Source organism: Larus michahellis, chromosome 1 (assembly GCF_964199755.1).
Source record: "Larus michahellis chromosome 1, bLarMic1.1, whole genome shotgun sequence".
NCBI lineage: Eukaryota > Metazoa > Chordata > Aves > Charadriiformes > Laridae > Larus > Larus michahellis.
This window is the reverse complement of record NC_133896.1, coordinates 125,465,574-125,486,900: the sequence shown is the minus strand read 5'-3', so window position 1 is coordinate 125,486,900 and position 21,327 is coordinate 125,465,574. Positions and strand designations below refer to the sequence as shown.

The 21,327-nt window shown below is 43.5% G+C and overlaps 1 protein-coding gene across 2 annotated transcripts in view; it reads right to left on the bottom strand.

Annotated features, from left to right (window-relative positions):
- The window catches only part of ABCG1 (ATP binding cassette subfamily G member 1), a 56,470-nt gene extending 40,531 nt beyond the window's left edge, over window positions 1–15,939 (bottom strand). Inside the window, exons 1-2 of one of the 2 annotated variants that reach the window (XM_074602637.1) lie at window positions 15,819–15,939; window positions 12,243–12,486 (exon numbers count right to left, since the gene is read on the bottom strand). In XM_074602637.1, coding sequence (XP_074458738.1) covers window positions 12,243–12,486; window positions 15,819–15,860 — 286 coding nt within the window. In that variant the 5' untranslated portion in view covers window positions 15,861–15,939. Of the gene's footprint in view, window positions 1–12,242; window positions 12,487–15,418; window positions 15,507–15,818 lie in introns of those variants that run through there. The other variant, XM_074602645.1, reaches the window with a different exon arrangement.
- Between the last annotated feature and the right edge of the window lie 5,388 nt (window positions 15,940–21,327).

Below are 21,327 nucleotides of genomic sequence, written 5' to 3'. Positions count from 1 at the left end.
CCTGCTATTTTAGCTTCTTAGGCTGTTAATCCAGTAGCAACTGACTTGAACCACTTCTAAGCAACTGATACTCTTTTGCTTTTCATTTTAAAAAAATCAGGTTGTTACTGCTTTTCTATAATTATATCATCTTGTCACTACAAAGGAGGAGGAATATACACCTCTATAAAAATATTATCTTCAAAATATTGATACACGGACAGGTTTTGTACATAAATAAATATACCTGAGTGTATGGGCGTATGTGCATATATACACACATATATGTGAAAACAGAGTTAATATGTATGTATATATATATACTCAGACAGTTATATTTACACATATCTATATAAACAGATGTATCTACATATATACACATTATATTGAATGTATTTAGCTATAAAGACAATGCACATAGAACATATTCATAGATGACTAAAAAGAAAATGTAGTAATCTTGGTAAGAAGCAATACATCACTCTTTGCACTCTGAAAGGGGGGCCTCTGATGCTTTGAGACATGCCTATATTGGATGATGTCTGCTGACACATTTCCACCATCACATAAACATGCCTTGCACTCTCTTATTTGTAATGCTGAGTATCCAGACAGGAGCTGGAATCCAAGTCAGGACAAGTTTTATTTGGTTAAAACTGTGGGTGATGGGAGGGAGTGGGAAATAGATGGCCTTTGCTTTATTAGCCTGGTAGTCCAAAGTCTAGTCTGGCCCGAACAGCACATTGGTTCACACTTAATACTGACATTTCACATGAACTGCATCAGCTTCTCTATTTTTTAGAACGCAATTTTAGCAGTACACCATACTAATGAGTGAAAAAGTGTCTTTTAGGTACTAGGCCATACTCTTCTTTCATCAAGCTTTATTCATGTCAGTTAATTTATATCAGGGATGAATTTGGTCCAAAATGTTCTATCATACAACAACACTCCTGCCATACTGTCAATACCTGTTCCTTGGGTAAACTCTATCCATTATGCCATAGCAGTGATTTCAAGGTTCATTTGGCCCTGTACTTTTAAAGCCGTACAGTATGAACCTCTGAGATTAATTGCACGTTAGTTTCAAAGTTAGTTTTATTTATTGCAGAATGTGTGATACTTTTTGCTTGGGGAGTTTATTTTTACTACCTGTCAATAAAAATCAAATGCTGAGTGTTAAAATGCCATAGCTATGCCCCATATGGGAAGGCCTGCTTACTTTTTATTTGGTTGGTTGGTTTTATAATGCGTACGTGGCGTATTTAGAGTACATGGGATTCAGGAGACTGATGTTAATACCTCTGTTTGGAGGCTAAAGACTAAATGTGTTAAGTGTTGTTATGCATATTCTGAAGTTTCATCTTTCTTTCGGTGTCCCCAGGTGTCATACTATTCCTGGACAAGACACAATTATTCTCTGTGAACACCTAGTCTTAGAGTAACCCCAGGGTTCATGGACTTGTGACTACTTCAGGTAACGTATTTCTCCTTGAAGTTTACATCGTCTTTCTCCCAGGCAAGAAACCAAACAGTCAACCTTCTTCAGGAATGTCTGTCAAGCTCCTCTGACTGTTTTTGATATAGCAGCTCGCACAAATAGTCATAACTCAGCCTTTAAGACAGAAGAACCTGATTTATTGTAATCACAAGTGGCAGCAACTCGATTCCGTGTTTGCAGTTACTCACAACTTCCTGAAACTTTCACATGGGAGGGTAAAAATGCATTGGTGTGAGTTCCATTTCAATGATGATTTACATCAGGGGGAAACTTTCTATGGGCTTAAACAAGTGACTGTCCAGGCACATTATTTCATTTATTTTTAAATAGAAAGCTTAGAAAAAAAATCAAATCAGCTAAGAAGGTCCAAAAATGCTCTTTGCTCAGTTATGTGATAGAAGGCCAGCAGAGGTCTCATTCTCATTTACCCAGGAACCTGACCACTGCATGTTCCATCTTCTCCTCTCTCCTGTAGCAGATGTACTGCAATTATAAACAACATTTGTTATTATTCTAAACATGCAAAGCAGGAAGAAATATGATTCTTACACAAAAGATGTAGGCTGTAGATACTAGATGAGAGGCAGATGGTAAATTATCTTGTAAAGCCAAGGTCTCTGCCATTTATTTTTCTTTGGAACAGATACATAAAGAAAAACGAACAAACAAACAAGCAGTTAATTCAGTTTGACTATTATGTAATTCCATGTACTTCGCTCTGATGAGAATTTGGACAGCTTCATCTCTATCATCTCTGAAGCGAATTAAGTCTTCAGAGTGCATCTGTTTCCCCCCCCCCCGAAATCAGCAAAGTCTAAATGAACTGTAAATGAGAACACAAGCCTAACAGCCACAAGAGAGTCCACTGCAGTTACAAAGGTTCCCACAGTGTGACTTAAGACGTAGTGTGGTGTGCATCTCCAGCCACACCATGTCCTAGACAGAATTTTATTTTTTTTTATTTCAGAGACATTTACATAGCACTAGTCCTTCTGTATTTTATACTACCACTTACATTCTGTAACAAACATCCATTCTAAAATCTTTTCTAAGAGATGAAGTATCCAAAGGCCAAATGAAAACAGACGTCTGCACTAAAGCACATAATTCACAAGGGAGCCGTTTTCAAGTATCTGAATCATCACCAACGGGATATTTCAACAGACCTCCTGACAATTATTTCAGGAACAAATTCGATGTATAAGAACATCTACATGTAGGAAGCTACTGAGATTCAAAGAGTTACTGAAAACAACCAAAATTGCTTGGCCTTCTATGTATGTGCTTTGACCCTTTTCCATAATATTTAACATGTTGTTTTGGGGATGAACAAGCTAAAGAACTGGTTGAAAAGGGCAGCAGCTCTTCCATACATATTTTATTATATCATAACATCTTTTCATGTATTTGAAAGTTGGTGAAAATGTGACTACATTTGGATGGATTTGGGGACCCTCAGTCTTTCCATTTCCTAATTAACATAGGCTTTGATAGCAAGAAGAAGGTGCTTGCTACAGCTTAGTCCTGGGCTTGATGAGGACTCTGCCAGTCCTAGGCGCTAAAGCTGTGCTTATAAATTACCTTTATACTAGAGAACAAAATTTTCCACATGGTACAGTTTAAGTATGCGCTGGTAGTTTTACTGTCCTCTGTACCAACGCTTTCAAACAAAAATTGCTAGCTTCTAGGTGCAATGCCAGCACAGCAGGCAAGCAATCTGAATCACCAACATCTCAGCTTGTTACTGTCCCAATGCTTTTGAAAGAGAAAAAAAGACAGATTTTGTGCAGAAGTCTCTGACACAAAACTTGGTAATATAGATGCATGTGATGTCTTTTTGGAAGTAATACCTAAAAAAAAAGGGCCACTTTGTTGCCATGGATGTCATGTTTCAACAAGGTCTTATATTAAAGTTCTTAAATAAACTAATCTGACAAGAAGGTAGATGGCTGGTTATAAAATAAATGAGAAAGCAGATAAAGCAACAGGAAACAAAAGAGTAGGAGTCAGCGGTCAATCAATGAAGCAAGCTAACCCCCGAGTCTCAGGGAATCTTTATTGGGCTAAGTGCCATTCATGAATGGTTTGATGAAGCGGGCAAATAACAAGGTGACAGCATGAACACCAAAAGCCCGCTTAGGCTCAGAGAGCAAGTGAATGATTTTACAGAAGAAAAATCCATGGAGAGCCAGTAAGCACAAAAATACTACACCTACTTCAGGAAACCTCTGATCTGCAAGCTGCAAGCACCCAGGGAAACACTGCTACGCACTTGCCTGCACTTGAACTTTTCCCCAAGCATCCAGCTCTACCCGCTATCAGAGAAGGGACACCAGGCCAGGTAGACCTTCTCTGACTGGGTATAATGACTGATCTTAACTCCCAGGTTATTTTTGTCAAAAACTCAGTCTTATGTTAGACATGTATCTTTACGCACCTGAAGACTGTGCAAGTCACAGAGGTTCTGGGGATAAGGCACAGCCTTTTTGGCTAATGCATTTCAGTTTTGCCTCAAGGCCATCTTGGCCTCGTTCAGCCTCAAGGCTGAACACCCACCCTTCAGTTTGCAATGCCTTAATTTTAAGTCCAGATCACTTCATTCCCATGTGCTAAACTATCATGTAAATTTTGCTGGGATTCTCCTTGCCTGTTGTTTGGAGTAAGTCTTGAGATGTTAATTTCAATAGTAAGACCAAACGTTATTTTCTAATAGAGGACAAAGGTGGCCATCAGTTTAAGGGGTACAGCTGTGAATTATAACACAGCTGAATATTCCTTGTGAGGATCCCCCACATTTTGAGTAGTATCTTGTTCCCTGAACGCTGTCTTCCCAAAGCCAGCCAGTTTACCTACAAGAACAATGCTACAGGGAAGTGTGAAGCAATTAATTTCTTAGAGAATACAGAGCTGAACTCTGAGATATTAAATCTCCTGAGAACAAAGGACCTGCCTTAGTAAGCAGGTAAGTTTAGACCCCATGGGCTTCCAGAAGGCACTTCCCAAAATGGTATGGAAATATACAAGTTAAAATGGACTCTAACAGCATTTTTACTCTTGAACTAGCTTCTATTCTTGGTTGCTTTTGTGATTTGTCTTTTCTTTTACTGAGGCTATGGTGAACCCTGATCAACCATCTGACGGCTGAAGCTTTGAATTGAAAAATGACTCTTGCTTCATGTTCCTTCAGATGATCATCAGACTATGCACCAAATTCTACTTTGAAACATGAAAAAAGTACACCCATATGATGGTGCATGCTGTCTCTACCTCCTCAACACCTCCAGCAAGACAAGGCTGCGTATGGGCAGAGGACAGCAAAGCATTTCATCAAATCCCACTCAGTGTACAGAAAGTTGTAGTGGAGGGCTGTCAGGGTGAGTTACAGCCAGCCCCCAACACATGCTGACTGTGAGATGGAAACACTGGGGACCACAGCTCAAACTCCTGACAACCCATCATCACCACTGCCATCATCACTTCCCTGGCATATAAATTCTGAAATGTTTTAATTGGTATCTCTCTAAAACTTCCTTCCTCGGCCACAAGTTTTCACAACAGCAACTAATAAAATTTATTGTATTAAAACATTACCTAGAATGAGAAACATTCAGGTCATTGTTATGCTCAGCTTCAATAAACAATATGGCAAAGAGAAAGAAGAAAAATATGTTCTACTCACACAAAGACTCGGTGACCAAAACTCACTGAGTCAAACTCAGACACATTTCCAAAAAAAGCTCCAGGCACAAAAAAAACACCCCAAAACAAACCCACAGCAATAACAATGGGTTCTGCATAGAGGAAAAAAAGTAATGTTGAAGTTAGGTCATACTCAGCTGTCATATTCAGTTGGGAAACAGTAGAAGGATCAGACAAAGGCGATGACCAAGACTTGTCCCCAGTAACCTCTATTTTATAACAACCCATGCAAGAGGATGCTAGGAAGAGTTATATATCACTTAATAAAACTCTGTGAACTATTCCAGTAACAATGACTACTCGGTATATTTTTACTATCTTGAGACAGCTTAAGTGTTAAAAGAAAAACTGCATGGATTTTATCAAGGTTGAGACACGCATTTAGAAATCCTCTGCTAAAAATCATGTTTCATTTTCCTTAATTTCGCTAATGTTTTAACTCACTGAAAGAGAACACACAAACTGTGTGCCGAGAGAGCTTTTTACTAGTATCGCCGCTCACTTCAACCAGCTTAACTTGTTCATTCTTTCTAACATATGGATCTCAATTTGCATACATCCTGCTCTCTGAGATGAAAACACGCTTGCTCTCAGACACAGCAGGCAAAAACGGACAAAAACAATACAACCCATCTGTCAGAGAAAGGCAAAAAAAAAAAAAAAGAAAAAAAAACCAAAACCCAAACGCTCTCTCGCTAAGTGGGTTTTGCGCTTTACTGTTCTGCATCTTTTCCTCCCATCTTAGCAACAGCGCCTGGAGCAGCCAACCAGGGCCCGGGCGGCGGGGCCAGAGCATCACCGTCACATCATCACCGCCGGGTTACTGCCGTGCATCGCCCGCCAGTAACCGCGCCGGGTGAGAGCCGGGGCCCTGCCTGCAGCACCTCTACCGCAGTGCACCTGCTGGGGATGAGGACAAGCTTTTTTCCGACTCCTCCAGCCAGGATTAGCAAATAATTTAGGGCAAATCCTCCCCTCCCCTTTTTCATTTGGGCCTTTGGATATCTCCGGCGAGAAAGGGGGTGGGGGGTGGGGGGTGGGGGTGTGTGAAATCTTTTAAATGAAGTCACAGAAAGGATGCAGCAAAAAAAAAAAAAAAAAGCCTAACTAAATAAAAAGAAACAGGCCTGTCCAAGCGCACGTACCAGAACTAATTCGTAACAGAGCAGCAAAGCGAAATCGGTGAAACCCAGCCTGTTTAAATCCCTGCTGATGATTTGACAGTGGGTTGTTTCCATCTTATGCAGAGAACAGCATTAACATAATATACAGACCTCCTAGCTGAAATCTAGGTATCTAGCTGTTCTGATGACACTCTCTCGGACTGCGATGGGCACTTTTTGCATTTCATGAATATCAAACAACCTCCCAAAGACTCCGTATTTCCCCATCGGACGTGACAGAGACATCTAGAACAAGCACGGTCCTTCATTCCCCTCCTTCCACTCCTGCCGTTTCATCTGCTGAATCTTAAAGCTATGAAGCAGCAATCTTGTGAGAAAAGACAGCACCTCTCTGGCTGATTGTTTCCACAGGGTCTGAGACATCAGAACAAACACAAAATAACAGAAATATTGCATTTTCTGCTGAGCACGAATTTCTGTATTGCTACTAAACCGCTCCATAAAAATACCCGTCCGCATTTTCACCGGCTGGAGCCCATTCCCTCAGAGGTTACTACAGACCAAATCCTACCAGAACTTACACTCGAATGCAGCACAAATGAGTCATTATGGTCCTAAAAATAACAACAGAGAAATTTCCAACTAAAATGTTCCTAATTAACCATGAATACTGACAAGTATGAGGGGGGGGAAAAAAGTAATCCCTGAGTTGCTGTGGAGTTCTGAAAGCAAATTTATTACTACTTTCTTCCTGGATGCACTCGAGTTATGTAGGAACAGCATTTCCATTTCCATCCTACATTATAACAAAAACACCTAGAAACAACAGGGCAAGTGTCCTTCGGTGGGTATATAGAATGTATATATCTTTTCAAAGTAAAGCTGAAAGAATTTGACCAAGACAGAAGGCTCCAAAGTACTTTCTGTGCCCTCTCCATATTTGGGACTATCCATAATTTTATCCCCAAACCACTCATTCTTTATGATGCTTTTAACAAAAATGGCAGAAAACTAAGGCACTGACTTTCCTCTGAAATACTCTTGCAGTTTCAGGCACTCCTAAAATTAAAACCTATGTGTCTACAATTTTTCTATAAACTAGTAAAACCACTATATGTTTCTGTGGTTTGCATTTCAAATTGCAGTTTAAACAGACAGTTCAGAAGCCAAGATAAGATCTGCTTTCAGATCTCTCTCTCCCAACTCTTAGATAAATGCCTTTGTGACAAGACACTGAAATTGTGGCCACAACTTGTTCCGAAGCTCTGCGGATCTTGCTTTTCCTCATTTAAGAAGGCCACACTGGATCTAACAGAAGACTCTCCTCTTTTTCTTCCCCTCCAAGCCAGCCAGCTCCTTCATCCTCAAAGAAAGGAGAAGGCAATCTCGGACTAAGTGGCCCTATTATTTCTTTGTGTGACGAAGTTTCTTTTTTCTGGCTTTTCCAGTTCGTCTTAATCTTACAACACACCATCTCTGCTCCAGCAGTCCTGCAGCTCTCTTACATGAGTCTGGAACCTTGCTGACTGCAGGAGACCCCTGGCACATGCTTGAACAAAGGCTGAAAGATCAAGATGCATTTTTGGTTATGGAAGATCCCTACCCTCACAAGATCTGGATTAAATCGCTTATCAGTCTCTTTCCTCCAAAAGTTAATTCTACCAGTTGACTAATCCCCTAAACACTTTATGGAGAAAATGCCAAAGTCATCTGAGACCTTTTGAAACTTTTATCTCTGTAACCTTTTCCAAATTCACATACTGGTAAGAACTCCTACTGAGCGGAATGGGTCAGATACAGCTGCTTTGATCAAGGACTCACCTACCAGATTCCTTCCCTGTTAATACCACTGATTTCAAGAGGAATTACACCATGAATGAATCAGGTCCAAAGTCATACCAATCTTTGCTATGAATTTGATAAAACCTCATTAAAGTGAGTAGAACTGCATTTATCATATAAATCTGAGAATGAAAATCCCATCCTTATTTTTAAAGAGAAAATGAGATTTAAGAGATAAATTAGGCCTTTTAAGGCTGACACAAATCAATGAAAAATTCTAATTTGAAGTCTACGATGGCTTATTTAGCTGCTTTGTTGTTGACAAGCAATGCAAATTCACATTTCTTTTTGCTTTTAATTAAAAAAGTAAATGATGTTACATACCATGAGTTTCATTGTCTGAACAATACAGCTAAGTACAGAACACAATGGCAGCATTAATAATTATTCCTCCTTTTGTTAATTTAGAGCCTAACCTTCACAATACCATTTTTACTGAAGGGAGTACATTTTTTGTTGTTGCTCCTTAGTTGAATTCCTCTTCAACATAATGTCACAAATTGCCTTTGCAATGAAACTATACTTCTCCTTTTCTGATACAACACTCATGAAAGGTTTTAACTAATTCATTACAGTGATGGAGAAAGATGTAGAAATAGCAGAATTTTTTTTCCAAGCTCGGTTTCAGAATAGAAACACCATTAATTCAGAAGGCACATTTTCATAACAGCATTCCTTATTGCTTATTGTCACAAACAGCACCCAAGAACAATGTGAACTAAGAAACATCTCCCATTTTATTTTTTTTTTCAGCTTGTGCAAAGAAGTTTACTGTTTTTTAAAAATCAGTTGCATTTTCTACACTGGACTTCCTACTTTCAGGAATATGTTTTCTGCTACACTTCTCATAAAAAAGTGCATTTAAAAATTTCACATCATGGCAATGACAGATCTTTTTAGCACAGGGAACCCACAAGGAGTGTAGAGATGAAACAACCACCAGTGTTTCAAGACACAATATTACCCTGTTGTTGAGCAGAGATAGATTAAAATCCATTGCAAAGTGCCAGTTTTACGTGTAATGTATTAACCTACAAGCCCATGAGTTTTAAATAGAGCTATCCCAAATTGCACACAAACAATTCTACTGCAGAACCACTAAAAGAATTCAAGGAATCTGACAGTTCAGTCCTTACCCTCATTTGAAACAATTCCGTTTTCTATTTCTCTAATGGAAAACCCTTTCTATTAAAAGCAATACATTGGCTCAGTCCCTGGAGCAGAGAACGTGGCTGGGAGGAAAGTTTGCTTATAGAAGGTTTCTGTAATCTGGCTAGCAATTCACTGAATCATAGAAGTGCTGCTTGGAAAGAACCTTTGGAGGTCACCTAGTCCAGCCTTCTGCTCAAAGCAAGACGATCACCAACATAAGGTCAGGTCAGCTATGGCTCTGCCCAGCCAAATTTTCTACACCCCCTGGCATGAATAAAAGCACACCGTCTCTTGGTGATCCGTCCCAGTGTTGCACCTACCTCCTAATGAATGGGTATTTCCTAACGTCCACCAGAAGCCACCCAACTGCATTATCTGGCCTTTGGCTCTTGGGTATAAGCTGTCACTACCGACAAGAGTTTGGCTTCACTGCCTTTGTAACTGCCCTCTAAGTGGTTCCAGGCCAGAATGAGATCATCCCCCAGCTTCCCCTTTACTAGTCAGAACAAGCCCAGCTTCCTCAGCCTCTCTTCACAGGTCCCCTGACCAACTTTTTACCCCTCTAACAGACCCCTTCCAGCTTCCCAATATCTCTGTTGATCTGAAGGGCCCCAAACTGGACACAGTATTCCAGTTGTGCTCTTACCGATGTTGAGAAGGACAACAACTTGCCTCTATCTGGCCAGGTTCTCCAAAGGTAGCTTATTGTGTGGTTTACCTAACTTGCAGTGAGAGTACACTTTGGCTCATATTCAGCTTGGCATTGACTGTAAAACCCCCCCACGTCTTTTTTAGATCCTTGGCTAGAAGAGTGCCAAGACCTGCTGGCAGACAGCATGCCCCCACAGCCACTCAGAGGCTGTCCTTAGTGGTCCGAGGAAAGACATATGGTGCAAGACCAGGGGAAGAGAATATGAACTCCTGCTCATAGATAGCCAGAAAAGTTTAATCTCTTCCTTCAAAGCGAAGTTTATTGACACAGTCATAGCCAGCCGTGCCCTAGAGCTAAATACCGCAACTGGTCCTTTTCAGCAGCGGGGTATTTTGACAGGATGGGCCATTTTGTTCAAGCCAAGTCACTCAGACATGTCAGCAAATGTGGACAGTGGTTTTTGGTCTAGAACCCCTCTATAAGTTTTGGCCAATAAGAAAGAGATACAGTTAAAAACCTCAAGCTTTTAAACCTTACAGAGACACTTTGGCATAGTTCCATTTTGTGGAAGAAAAAGACAGACTTCAACGTTGGAGTTCGCTCTGATAGGACAACAAATAATTTTGAATGTACGACAGTTGCTGTCAAACCAAGCTGTCCTCCTATGGACAGTATGGCTACATGCAATTTTAATAAAGAATTAAAAAAATGCACGTGTGTGTACATACAGTTTTGATGTTGAAAAACCCATTAGAGCCTCAAGTTTGCACATCCTTCAACAAATTAACAACTGTATGCACAGGCTGTCCACATACAGTAGCACTTCCATGGTCATAGATCCAGTGTTTTTCATACCACACATTTTTAGATGATTAAAGCCTTGGTGTTGTGATAACGACACAATTTCCCGACAGCAGCAACGTACTTTATGAAACAATTTCAAGTGGAACCTTTAAGCCAGTGGATTTACAGATTCAGAGCAAGCGCAGATATCAAGTTGGCTCAGGTGAGCGGTGCATTGGCAGGGGCTTATCTCTTAAAAAGAACTAAAACACACAACCATACCAATTTACATTACTAACAGAGAATTCCTTGAGGAAGAGCAATTATGCCATTTAGTACACAAAATTCTCATGAAGATTTCAATATTTTCTCTTGGGCTTACTTCTTTTTGCGAGCAGGAATTTACTGCACAACCTAGTTTTCCTCTCAGAGATGGCTAGTCACACATACACACAAAAACCAAAAACTCTCTAGGAAACACATGGCTACACAATGCAGATGAAGGTATAAAAAGGACGAACGCAAAGCCAATGAAAAATGACAGAGCCACCTTACACCCACCTTTCAGAACTGGAATAGACCAGAAACATATGAAGAAGAGAGCTGAATATGCCCTCCTTACTCCCATCAGTAAATCAGTAACAGAAGAATTGTCATTGTCACTGTCACAGAACCAGCTATAAGTGAAACTGAATTGTGAGAGCAAGGTGATAACACTTCACTTCCTTGAGATGCATTCAACATCTGCATCGCTTTAGTGTGCCCTGTGTTGTAGGCTGTGAACTCTTTGCTGTGTATTATTAGCCAAGTAGGTAGCAAGAGCTTCCTGGTCCTTGGCTAAACCTCAGGATCCAGTCCTAGCAGTAGCCAGTGATTTCATCAGTTAAAAGAAATGGTAAGCTTAGAGAGACGCATTGTGGAACACCAAGAGACATGGATGGGCTGACATCCCTATAGCCCACAGCATTTATTTCCAAACGCAGTGTTTTAAGAGAGTAATTTTTATTCTGGATTCAAATGCCTTCTGAAATTCTGAGAAGCATGCTGTTCTGAAAGACTACTGAAAAAATTACCATTTCACAAAACAACCAATCACAAAAGTGAAAAAAGCATCCTCTTTCCCCTCACCCCCATCTTTAAACTACTGCACGCTCTACCCACCCTCAGCAATACATTGTAGACATGCAAGATCACAGGACAGCTATTTGGCAGCGCAGCAATACTATATTTACTTCAGATACTTTAGAATTGTGAGGCAAAAATCAGCAGTTGTATGAACTACTGCATCTACAGTTTCTTGGAGTGCAAGGGGCTGGACACCCCACTGCATCAGGCTCTGGGAAAGTTCACCGGGGCCAGCTGCGGGGCAGTGGCTGTATCAAGAAGCCAAGCAAAAAGCTCCCTTTACTCTCTTTGCTTCACAATCCACAACAGAGTCATTCCACCTATCGTGACCACCCACATGGGCAATAATATTTATATGTTAGACACAACATTAAGTTTTCCTCACCTTTCTTCCTCCACCATGGCCCTTCTTGGACAGAGTATGACAGTTCTTTAAACTCGATATTCACAGCTGGTCTGCGGGGTAGGTAGGAGAAACGATGAGCTTCTGTCAGAGTATTGTCCACCTTTTTTAAATGTCCATTCATCAGTCGAATGTCTTGATTGTCTGTGCCATTTGAGACGACTTCATCCACTGAAACACACACTGACTTTGGCTCGGCCATGGTACAAGCAGAACTGCTGCCGTTCTAGAGGGGAAAAGTTGGAGGAAGGACAAAGTTCACAGACTTTAGTTCAGGAACAGATTTCAAAGCCTTCTTCATTAGAATTATTATTTAAATAACATAAGAATCCAGCACAGTAATGCGCTGAAAGGTGAAAGGGAAAAAAAATAAATCAATCTTTTGTTTGTTCTGCCAGTGTCTTGACAGAAGAGGTAAAAGAGCTCTTGCACTTGCAGCACACAAAGGGCAGTTCCTTTAGCGCCAGTTTCCTCTCGATGAATATATGCACAGTACATTAGTATCTTCAGAACAGAGTAGTTCTTGCACCAGATTAATACAACATTTGTAAATTCAGTCCCCATTGTATTTGGTTTCTCATGCACTGAAAGAATTTGGTTCTAGTTACTCTGATTCCAGGGCTTATATTAGGACAGAGCTGAAGGGGGAAGGGAGCGAGCTGAACTATTATTTGTGCAGACATTTCAAAAGACAACCACTCAAAAAGTCTAAGAGCTCTTATTCCTTTAGATCAGAATATAATTCTGTAAATGTGAAACTGCACAAGTCATATTTCTGCAAATTCTGAAATGTACTATTTTGTGCCTCATTTGCTCCTGCACTGATAGTTCTGGAGACTTTGCAACCTGGAACAGTACAACTTCTCTCCTAGAGATCTGTTAGGAAAGCACAGTGATTTCTACCCAAAATCCCTGCGCACTTTCTTTGCTTCACAGTAAACCCTAATGGAAATCTTATCAGCTACATAAACATATTAAACCTTGCTCCAGTACTTGCACCGCTGACACCGTAAGGTCAACACTTTATGCTAACAGCCATACCTCTTACTATGCTGTCCTCGCCGTAGCACTCAGTGCCATTCCACTTGTCATTTTTTGGACTGAATCTCTTCCCCCTCCTCTCCTGACCATGACAATGGCCTGCCACCTGCCTTTCTCTTCTTTTTTATTATGCACACAAAACTCCGAATTTCTTCTATTCCTTTTACCTGCATGGGCACCTTGCAGGCAAATATCAACGGATGAGTTTAAAGCCAGAGGTAAAACAATCATGACTTCTTCAGCTAAACAGGATTTTGAACAGTTCAGAGGCTGTTTGTTTGGCGTATGTCATAAGCAGGGCCAAAAATTTGGACAGCTGTTTATTAGAAAATTTAGTATTTTTAAGGCAGATCTGTATTGGAACAGACTTCTGTAGCTGGCTTATGTGCTAGGCTTTCTATACTGTCACATCTGCCCAACAACCTACATGTCCCCAAAGGTATCTCTTGGAAACGAGATGTGCTGCACTACTTTTCAAGGTATCAGTGTTGAACACCCTCAAATAAAGAGCTGTAGCTCATGCCACTGTGTCCCCCTACTTGTCCTCCAATGCAACCAAGAAGTCACATTGCCTCATTTTCACTGCGCCACTTTCACCCTCTCTGTCATGGTTAATGGCCTTCCCATATACATTGCAAAAGCAGTGCTGCTCAGATCTGTCACTTGTCATGAAGGCTGATGAAAAACATTTTAAAAAAAAGGCCAAAAGTCCTACATAACCACTATACAGCTAGTGTCTTTAGGTTCTTCAAGCACAAGCCCCAAGTTCTGGATGTAAAAATCAGCTCTGCTTACCACATTTTCTCAAGAAAGCGATTTTAATCGTGCTCTCAACTTACTCAGAGGTCAGGTATCCAGTAACACTTACTGCCAATTTCTTAAATAGTTGACTGTAATGGCATGTAATTTGAACATAACACGAGTAATGAGAAACACCTTAGAACTGAACAATTAAAGTAAGGGAACCTCCCTCTTCCCTAAAAAATAAGAGAAGGTGAGTTAACAACATTCTTTCCTGAATGTTTTCAAAGCTTACTTTGGCACTCATAAACTGTGTGGTTCAGAGGAACCACAGAGCACCTTCACACGCCAGAGGGAATATCCAAAAACTAATTCTCAATGAGCAAGTCACCTTGAGTATTCAGGGGACAGTCGGAGCTTCTCCAGTTCAGATCAATTCAAAAAGAAACATCGTTTGGACAACTCAAAAAGAAACATCCTTTGGACAAGGTCCTTGGCTCTGCCTACTTAATCATCCGGAAGTATGAAGCCAGAGACTGTAGTTCCCGAGACATTAAACAAACCAATTCAATCACCCAGTGGACTGAAATGCCTGTTTTCAGTAGACAGTGACAGAATCCTCCCAGCCCTCCATCACACGCTTGCCTCCCCTCAGGGACCACCTGCTATGGGCAAGGACATCCCCCCCCGTCCCCTGGAGACCACCTGCTATGGGCAAGGATTCACCCCCCACGGGCCACCTGCTATGAGCAAGGATCCCCCCCACCCTCCAGGGGCCACCTGCTATGGGCAAGGACACCCCCTCCCCCTAGGACCACCTGCTACGGCCGAGGATATCCCCCCCAGGACCTGCTATGGGAGAGGATTTCCCCCCCCCCTCCAGTGACCACCTGCTATGGGTGAGGATCCCCACCCCCTCCAGGGACCACAAGGTATGGATGAGGATCCTCTGCCCAGGGACCACCTGCTACGGGCGAGGAAGCCCCTCCAGGGACCACAAGCTATGGGCGACGATCCTCCGCCTAGGGACCAGGGAGGGGGCACACCCCAGGGCTGAGGACCCCTCCCCCCCCGAGCCCCTGGGGTGGTGGAGACGGCTCCCAGCCGCGGGATCACCCCTGCTTGCGAGGAGGTGGGCAACCCCGGTGGCTACCACAGCCACAGACTTACCGGAGCCCTGCGGAACTGCTCCTAAAACACTCCCCAACTCCCTTCCCACGTCCACCAACACCAACCAACTCCTCTCCATTTCAGCCCCCCAGACACAGCTTTATTCCCGCTACGGTCGTTATTCGCCTACCCCCCACCCCGTGAGGAGCCGGACCGCTCCCGGGCGCCCAGCGGGCACGGCCGCCCGCCCCCTCCCGCCCGCTCACCGCGGCAGGACGGTCCCGCTGGCTCTGCCCGCTCCTTCCCCGGCCGAGTCCGTGTCCCCCCCACCGTCCCCGGGCGTTATGTGCAAAGGTTACGGTCCCTCCGCAAATCTGTTTGGAAACCGGCGGGGCGCAGCGGCGCAGGGAGCATGCTCGGAGCCGCCGCTAATCCCTCAGCCACAGCCCGGAGGTAACCAGCGGTCAAGCTTCGACATCCCCTCAAGACACCGCGGCCGCCCAGCGATGGGGGGCTGCCCCCCACCCCGCAACGCCCCCACCTCCCGCGGCGGGACACGGCCGACCAGCCCCGGTTTTCCCTCAGGGACAGGGGAAAGGCGCCCCGCGGAGCCCTCGCTCCGTCCCCCCACCGCCCGCCCGCCCCTGGCCGCGGCCCCCGCCTTACCAAAGCGGTGCCCAGGGAGAAAGCCGCCATCAGACATGCCATGTGCCCCGCTGCCCGCCCGGCTGCTGGCGGCGGCTCCCCTTCCGCCGGCTCCGCACCGAGCCCTCGAGTGCCGCCTCTCCGCCCAAGACTGGCTGCGCGAGGCAGGCGGGCGGGCAGGGAGGGAGGGAACGGCCTCTCGCCGCCCTGGGGCCGCCTCCGACCCGGCCCCCGCCCGCCGGCGCCGCGGGGAGCCGGCCGGGGGTCTCCAGCCCACCGGGGCGCAGGGGGGAGGTGTGGGCTGCGCGTCCCCGCTGTAGGCACCGGGGCGGCCGTGGGTTTCTTCCTCTCTCGCCGAAACAAGTCGGCGGACGCTGCTCCAGGGGAGCGGGCGAAGGTAGGGGCATCCCTGAGGAGAGCTGCCGGGTGTGCTGTCCCGGTTTGAGCGACGCAGGACTAATTTCTCTTCTACTGCTGGGGAAAACGGCGCTTTTAGAAGACTCCGGTGTCTGAATTCGTGAAAATACTTACTTCACAGGTGTCTGAATTCGTGAAAATACTTACTTCACAGCCAGCTAGGCTTTGTGAGATTCAAGGTCTCAGTGTTTTCAAGCCTTGCCAGGTGCGGGGATGAGGAGGAGTGAGACCCAGGCACTTGGCCCAGGCTGGCCAACAGGGTTATTTCATACCATGAACATCACATTCAATATAAATTAGAAAGTTTGCTGAGGAGTTTCTTCTCTTCTGTGATGGCTGCGATCCTGAGAACTTCCTGCCTCAGTGCCTGACCCCTGATCCCTTCCCTTCCTCCTGAAGCCGTAGCGCTCACAGTGTCCGACATTTGCTTTCCACGGCTGGGAGCGCACAGCTTCCTGCTGATAGAATTGGCCGAGTATAATCCTTGTATATTTTATATTGGTATCAGGACCAATATTGTTTCTTTAGTATTGTTGTTAATTATGTAGTCTTATCCTATTAAATCTATTTATATTTCAACCCTCATATTGCCATGTTTTCCTCCCGGGTGGGGAGGGGTCATCAGGTGATAGAATAATTGTCTAAATTGCAATAAATTGTTATGGGTTTCTCAAATCATAACACATGGCCTCCACACTCCAGACTGGCACAGCTCGCGCCCTGGCTTCCTAATGAGCTCCCAGAGGGATGGCACTCCCCCAAGGAGAAGGGGAATCGAAGCACCGTCTGGTTGCGCCTTGTACCATCCCACCGGCATGAGGAAGAAATAGCTCTTCTGGCCCTGGACTTGCACAGCATTGATTTATAAGCTGAGCAAGCCATTGTGGTTCCGAGGTGGAGAGAAAGGAAGGTTGTCATTACGTTTCCATCTTTGCTCTTCCCAAATCTGCATTTCAGTGAGATCCTGCAAAGAGAGGGCCTGAACCGCCCATGAAGTGCAGTGAGTGGTGTTCACGAGCCATTAGGGTTGTGCTGGCACTGCTGACTTGAATCTAGATCTGTGACTAAGTTTTGAGTTAGGTTCATTATCCATGCTGCCTGCTGGCAGAAGGTTCTGCCCAAGCAGCTCACCAAGAAGCCAGGTACTGGAAGACCAACCGTCTGAAGTGCCTCTGCAGTTACTTACCTGCTTGGCCTGTGTAGCATGTGTGCTGGGGCTCCTTTGTTCCTCTGGAAGCAGCAGGAAGAGGGGATAAATTGTAGCAGGGGTCTGAGAATAGGATTCACAATGTCTACCAAACGTTATATACACAAGTTCATAATCTGTGAGGAATCTTCTAGCCAGGGAGTTTGCCATACTGCTTGGTGCTCGTGTAGCTTTGTACAGACACCAAGGTAATCTTCACAAAGCCCCTGGAAGGTAGGTAAGTATTTTATCCTTGCTGAGCTGTGGAGCGGTGTTTACAGCAGGCGGCAGAGCACTATGGGGAGGGAACTGCTGCACAGGACATCTGCGCTGGATCTCCTGCAGTACCCTCCCTCCTGGCAGTGGCCGGGAGATGAATGCTCAAAGAAGAGCTTAAGCACAAGGCTGGCTTGTATCAGATGTCTCACTGATGCTCTCCCAGCCAACACCCATTTTTGGCTCAAGGACTTCCTGATGTAGTTGTTGCTCCTGAATGTGCTAATAAGCCTCAGTAGATACCTCTTCCATGAGAGAAGATGAAGACCTTCCCCTTGGAAACATGAACTTTTACCATCCACTACATCCTATTGCCAAGGAATAGAATGTGGAGGCTTGCTGAGCTTGACCTTGGATTCAGTCTGTAGATGTTGCAGAAAATTATTTACTTATGTATTGAGGAAGAAATGCCTACCTGCTGTGGAATACGAGACCAAACATGGATGTGCCCATCCAGAAGTCCTCATTGAAGGCTTGAACTGTGTTTGAGAAGAAGTTTGAAATACAATTATCTCCTAATATTAGAAATAAAGAGAAATTATGAAGCATTCTTCCGGTGAGGGTCCAGGGTTTTAATTAACTTGATTTGGAGCACGTGTCTGTAGCACCTAAAATTTATTCAAGCTTGTCTCCTTTATTTCCCTTAGAAACGTTGAGAAGGCTGCATTATCTCCCTACAGGATCTGAAAAGGGCTGTGAAATACTGCTGTATGTGTTTAAGGCATTTAAGGGATAAAACAAACTGTGTAAAAACATCACGTGTTTTAACTGTGAGGAGGAACGAAATGCAGAGAGAGAGCAGGAGATACCCTGACCTTAGCGAGTGTGCGATGCAGACCCAGCGCAGTGCTTATTCTCCTCTGTTCTAACTTCTTAAAGGCTCCTAAAGGAGGAAGTAAGGAAAGCAACATAAAGGCTGTATCGAAACTTAGATTTACAGCCCTGAAATCCACCACACAAACAGAAGTTTTAGCTCCGTCCGTAAGCAGCTTATGGTAGGAAGGGCTGAACTGCACCTTTTGGGAGCCGGCCCTTTGCAGGAAGACCCTGGCTGCCTGTGGGCTGCGGGGCTGCCCGTGCTGCCCGCCTGGGCTTGCCCATGTCTTGCCGGATTCGTTGTGCCACTGCCTCTCGTTCACAGGCCATCAGCGTGCCAGGGGGACCATTGCACTGCGTTTATTCCCCTGATCAATAAAGTGACGGCTTCTCTATCAATGTTATGGCTGAAGTAGCATGGGCTCCACCGTGTATTTGTCATAGGGCTTTTAACGGTGTACATGAAATGCTATTTGAGGTTGCACAGACACACAAACATTAGGCATAATGCGAAGACAAGCGATGGCTTAAGCACCGCTCCTGTCACCTTCCACGGGAGCTTTGCCTGAGCAAGAGTACACGATCATATCCCCAGGACTTGTTTTTTTCACGGTGGCCGCGGTATCAGTATCTAAGGGAGCTTCTTGTAAAACATGGAGACATAAAACAGGTTTCTCAGAAACCAAGTTCTATTTGGTATCTATTTTGATACCACACAGGGAAAAAATGATTACATAAGATGAAGCATGCTAAAAATAGCAGTCTCCTGCATTCCTACATTCCCTCATTAACTCTTCCATTAACGTTACAGGTGATCCCCTGGTCCCTGCAGAGAAAAAGATCAAGAACACAACTCTGTGGGGAAAAAAAAAAAGAAAAGAAGACGACGAGAGAGAGATAAAACCATGTTAAAAAAAATCCAGGACAAAAAAAAAAAAAAGGGAAGCTACAAATGAAGGTGAAGACAAGCAGGCAGGGACAAAACTCTGACTCCTAAAATAGATGAGGAAATAGTAGTAGCTTCCAGGCTTTACAGCAGGGTAAGCAATACAGACAGTAGACGGGTGCAGCCCACAGGAAAGAAAAAGGACATCACAAGCAGATCACACTGGGAAGGGCAGGGCAAAGTGGAAACGCACCAACAGCAGGAGAGGGCAGATTTACAGCCCAGCCACGGGAGGCATTTCAGTGCAGTACGGATAGCTCTGGTGTCTCTGTGCAAGAACTAGTTCACACCTAGAAGCGGTATAGCCTGGGGAAATATAGAGGCCAGCCTGGACTTAACTGCTGAGATACAACATGTAGGAAAAGTTCAGCTGAGAAATGTGGAAGAGGCGGATGAGAAAAAGAAAGTATTAACTAAAAAAGGCAAAATATTTTAGATGGTGTTTTAATTAAAAAAAATACCTTGCCTTTAGCTATTTGCAACTTGCTGTTAATTCAAACCGGTCTGGGTAGAGTTTAAGGAATTCTATGGAAAAGATTTAAGGAGCTTTTGAGAAAAATGTCCTTTTTTAAAAAAACATTTGTCAAAGAAAAACACTCGGGATTTTCATTTTCAGAATTATGTTTCTAAATCTGCCTAAAAAGTCAAAGGAGCTGAGAGCACAAAGAAACATATCCCACTGTGAAACACCCACGCAATTATTGACCTAAATAAAAACTCAACAACACAGCTTATCCCAGACAGGGTGTCACTTTGCCATTTGAAAATATGCACTGTTTTGAATGCTTTCTGAAATATGTTTTCTCTCTTCTTATGCCCTACCCCAATTATTTCCATAAGTTTGGTGAAATCAGAGTGGAAGGACTATCGGTAGGTTTGAACAGCCTGAAGATGAAGATGAGAAAAACTTACGGTCTGATTCTGAGAGAGGCTGAGAGCCTGGGTTTCTGGCAGCTGGTAGCCATGAGACTTCATTCAAAAAAAAGGGCACAGGAAGGGAAAGCATAGCGTTTAAAAAAATCAGTGTCTTACTGGAAGACAAATATTTTAACTAAAGAGGTATTGTTCTCCGTTTAAGTTCCCATGTATTAGGATTTGAAAGACATCAACATACGTATTACTTTCAGGTGATGCATCAAAGAAACCACCAGTGACACACTGAACTTTCCTTTACTACTAGGAAGTTATTAGCTTAGCACTCAGTCCCCAAGTAAGAAGACTATTCCAGTACTTTTTGGCAGTAGGCTGGAAAGTTGAAGAAGCATCTTACTAAAATGCCATAAATCCCTGACTTAGATCACATTTTTCTTCTCTCTTCCTGTTGTTCCCCTTTCCTATTTATTGGAACAACAGTCATAACCCTTCTCAATTTTGTCATGTCTTTTTGTATATGACATTAATACTTCCCTATCTATGCTGGAAATACTCACATAGTGCTATTTGAGAAGAACGTGATCAGTTAGTTTAAACAGATCTGCCTTCAGATCTATTTAATATTGAAGAACATAATCAGTCATTCCTTTCAGGTTAGATATACTCTGTGTAATGGGTGGGATTCGTCTCTAATTTTAGCTGCCTAGAAAATTGGTATCTAAGCTAGTCATACAGACTGTTTTTCAGTCAGTGGAGAGAAATGGGCATCCCCAAAAGAAAATTCAGTCTTTCCTTCTTAAATGTTTACCTTGATTTGGGATGGATTCTGGATCCATCTTGGCTTCCCTATCAACTGGGGCGGGCTTCAGACACCTAACTTGGAATCACTATGGCCGGTGTTATAGAGACGGGTACCACCTCAGCTTATGCCACTTTTGTCTTCAATTAACATTTCCAGGAATAATACAAGAGGTTTCACACGTTTGTCTTATATGAGTTTTTATCGGTATTTTTAT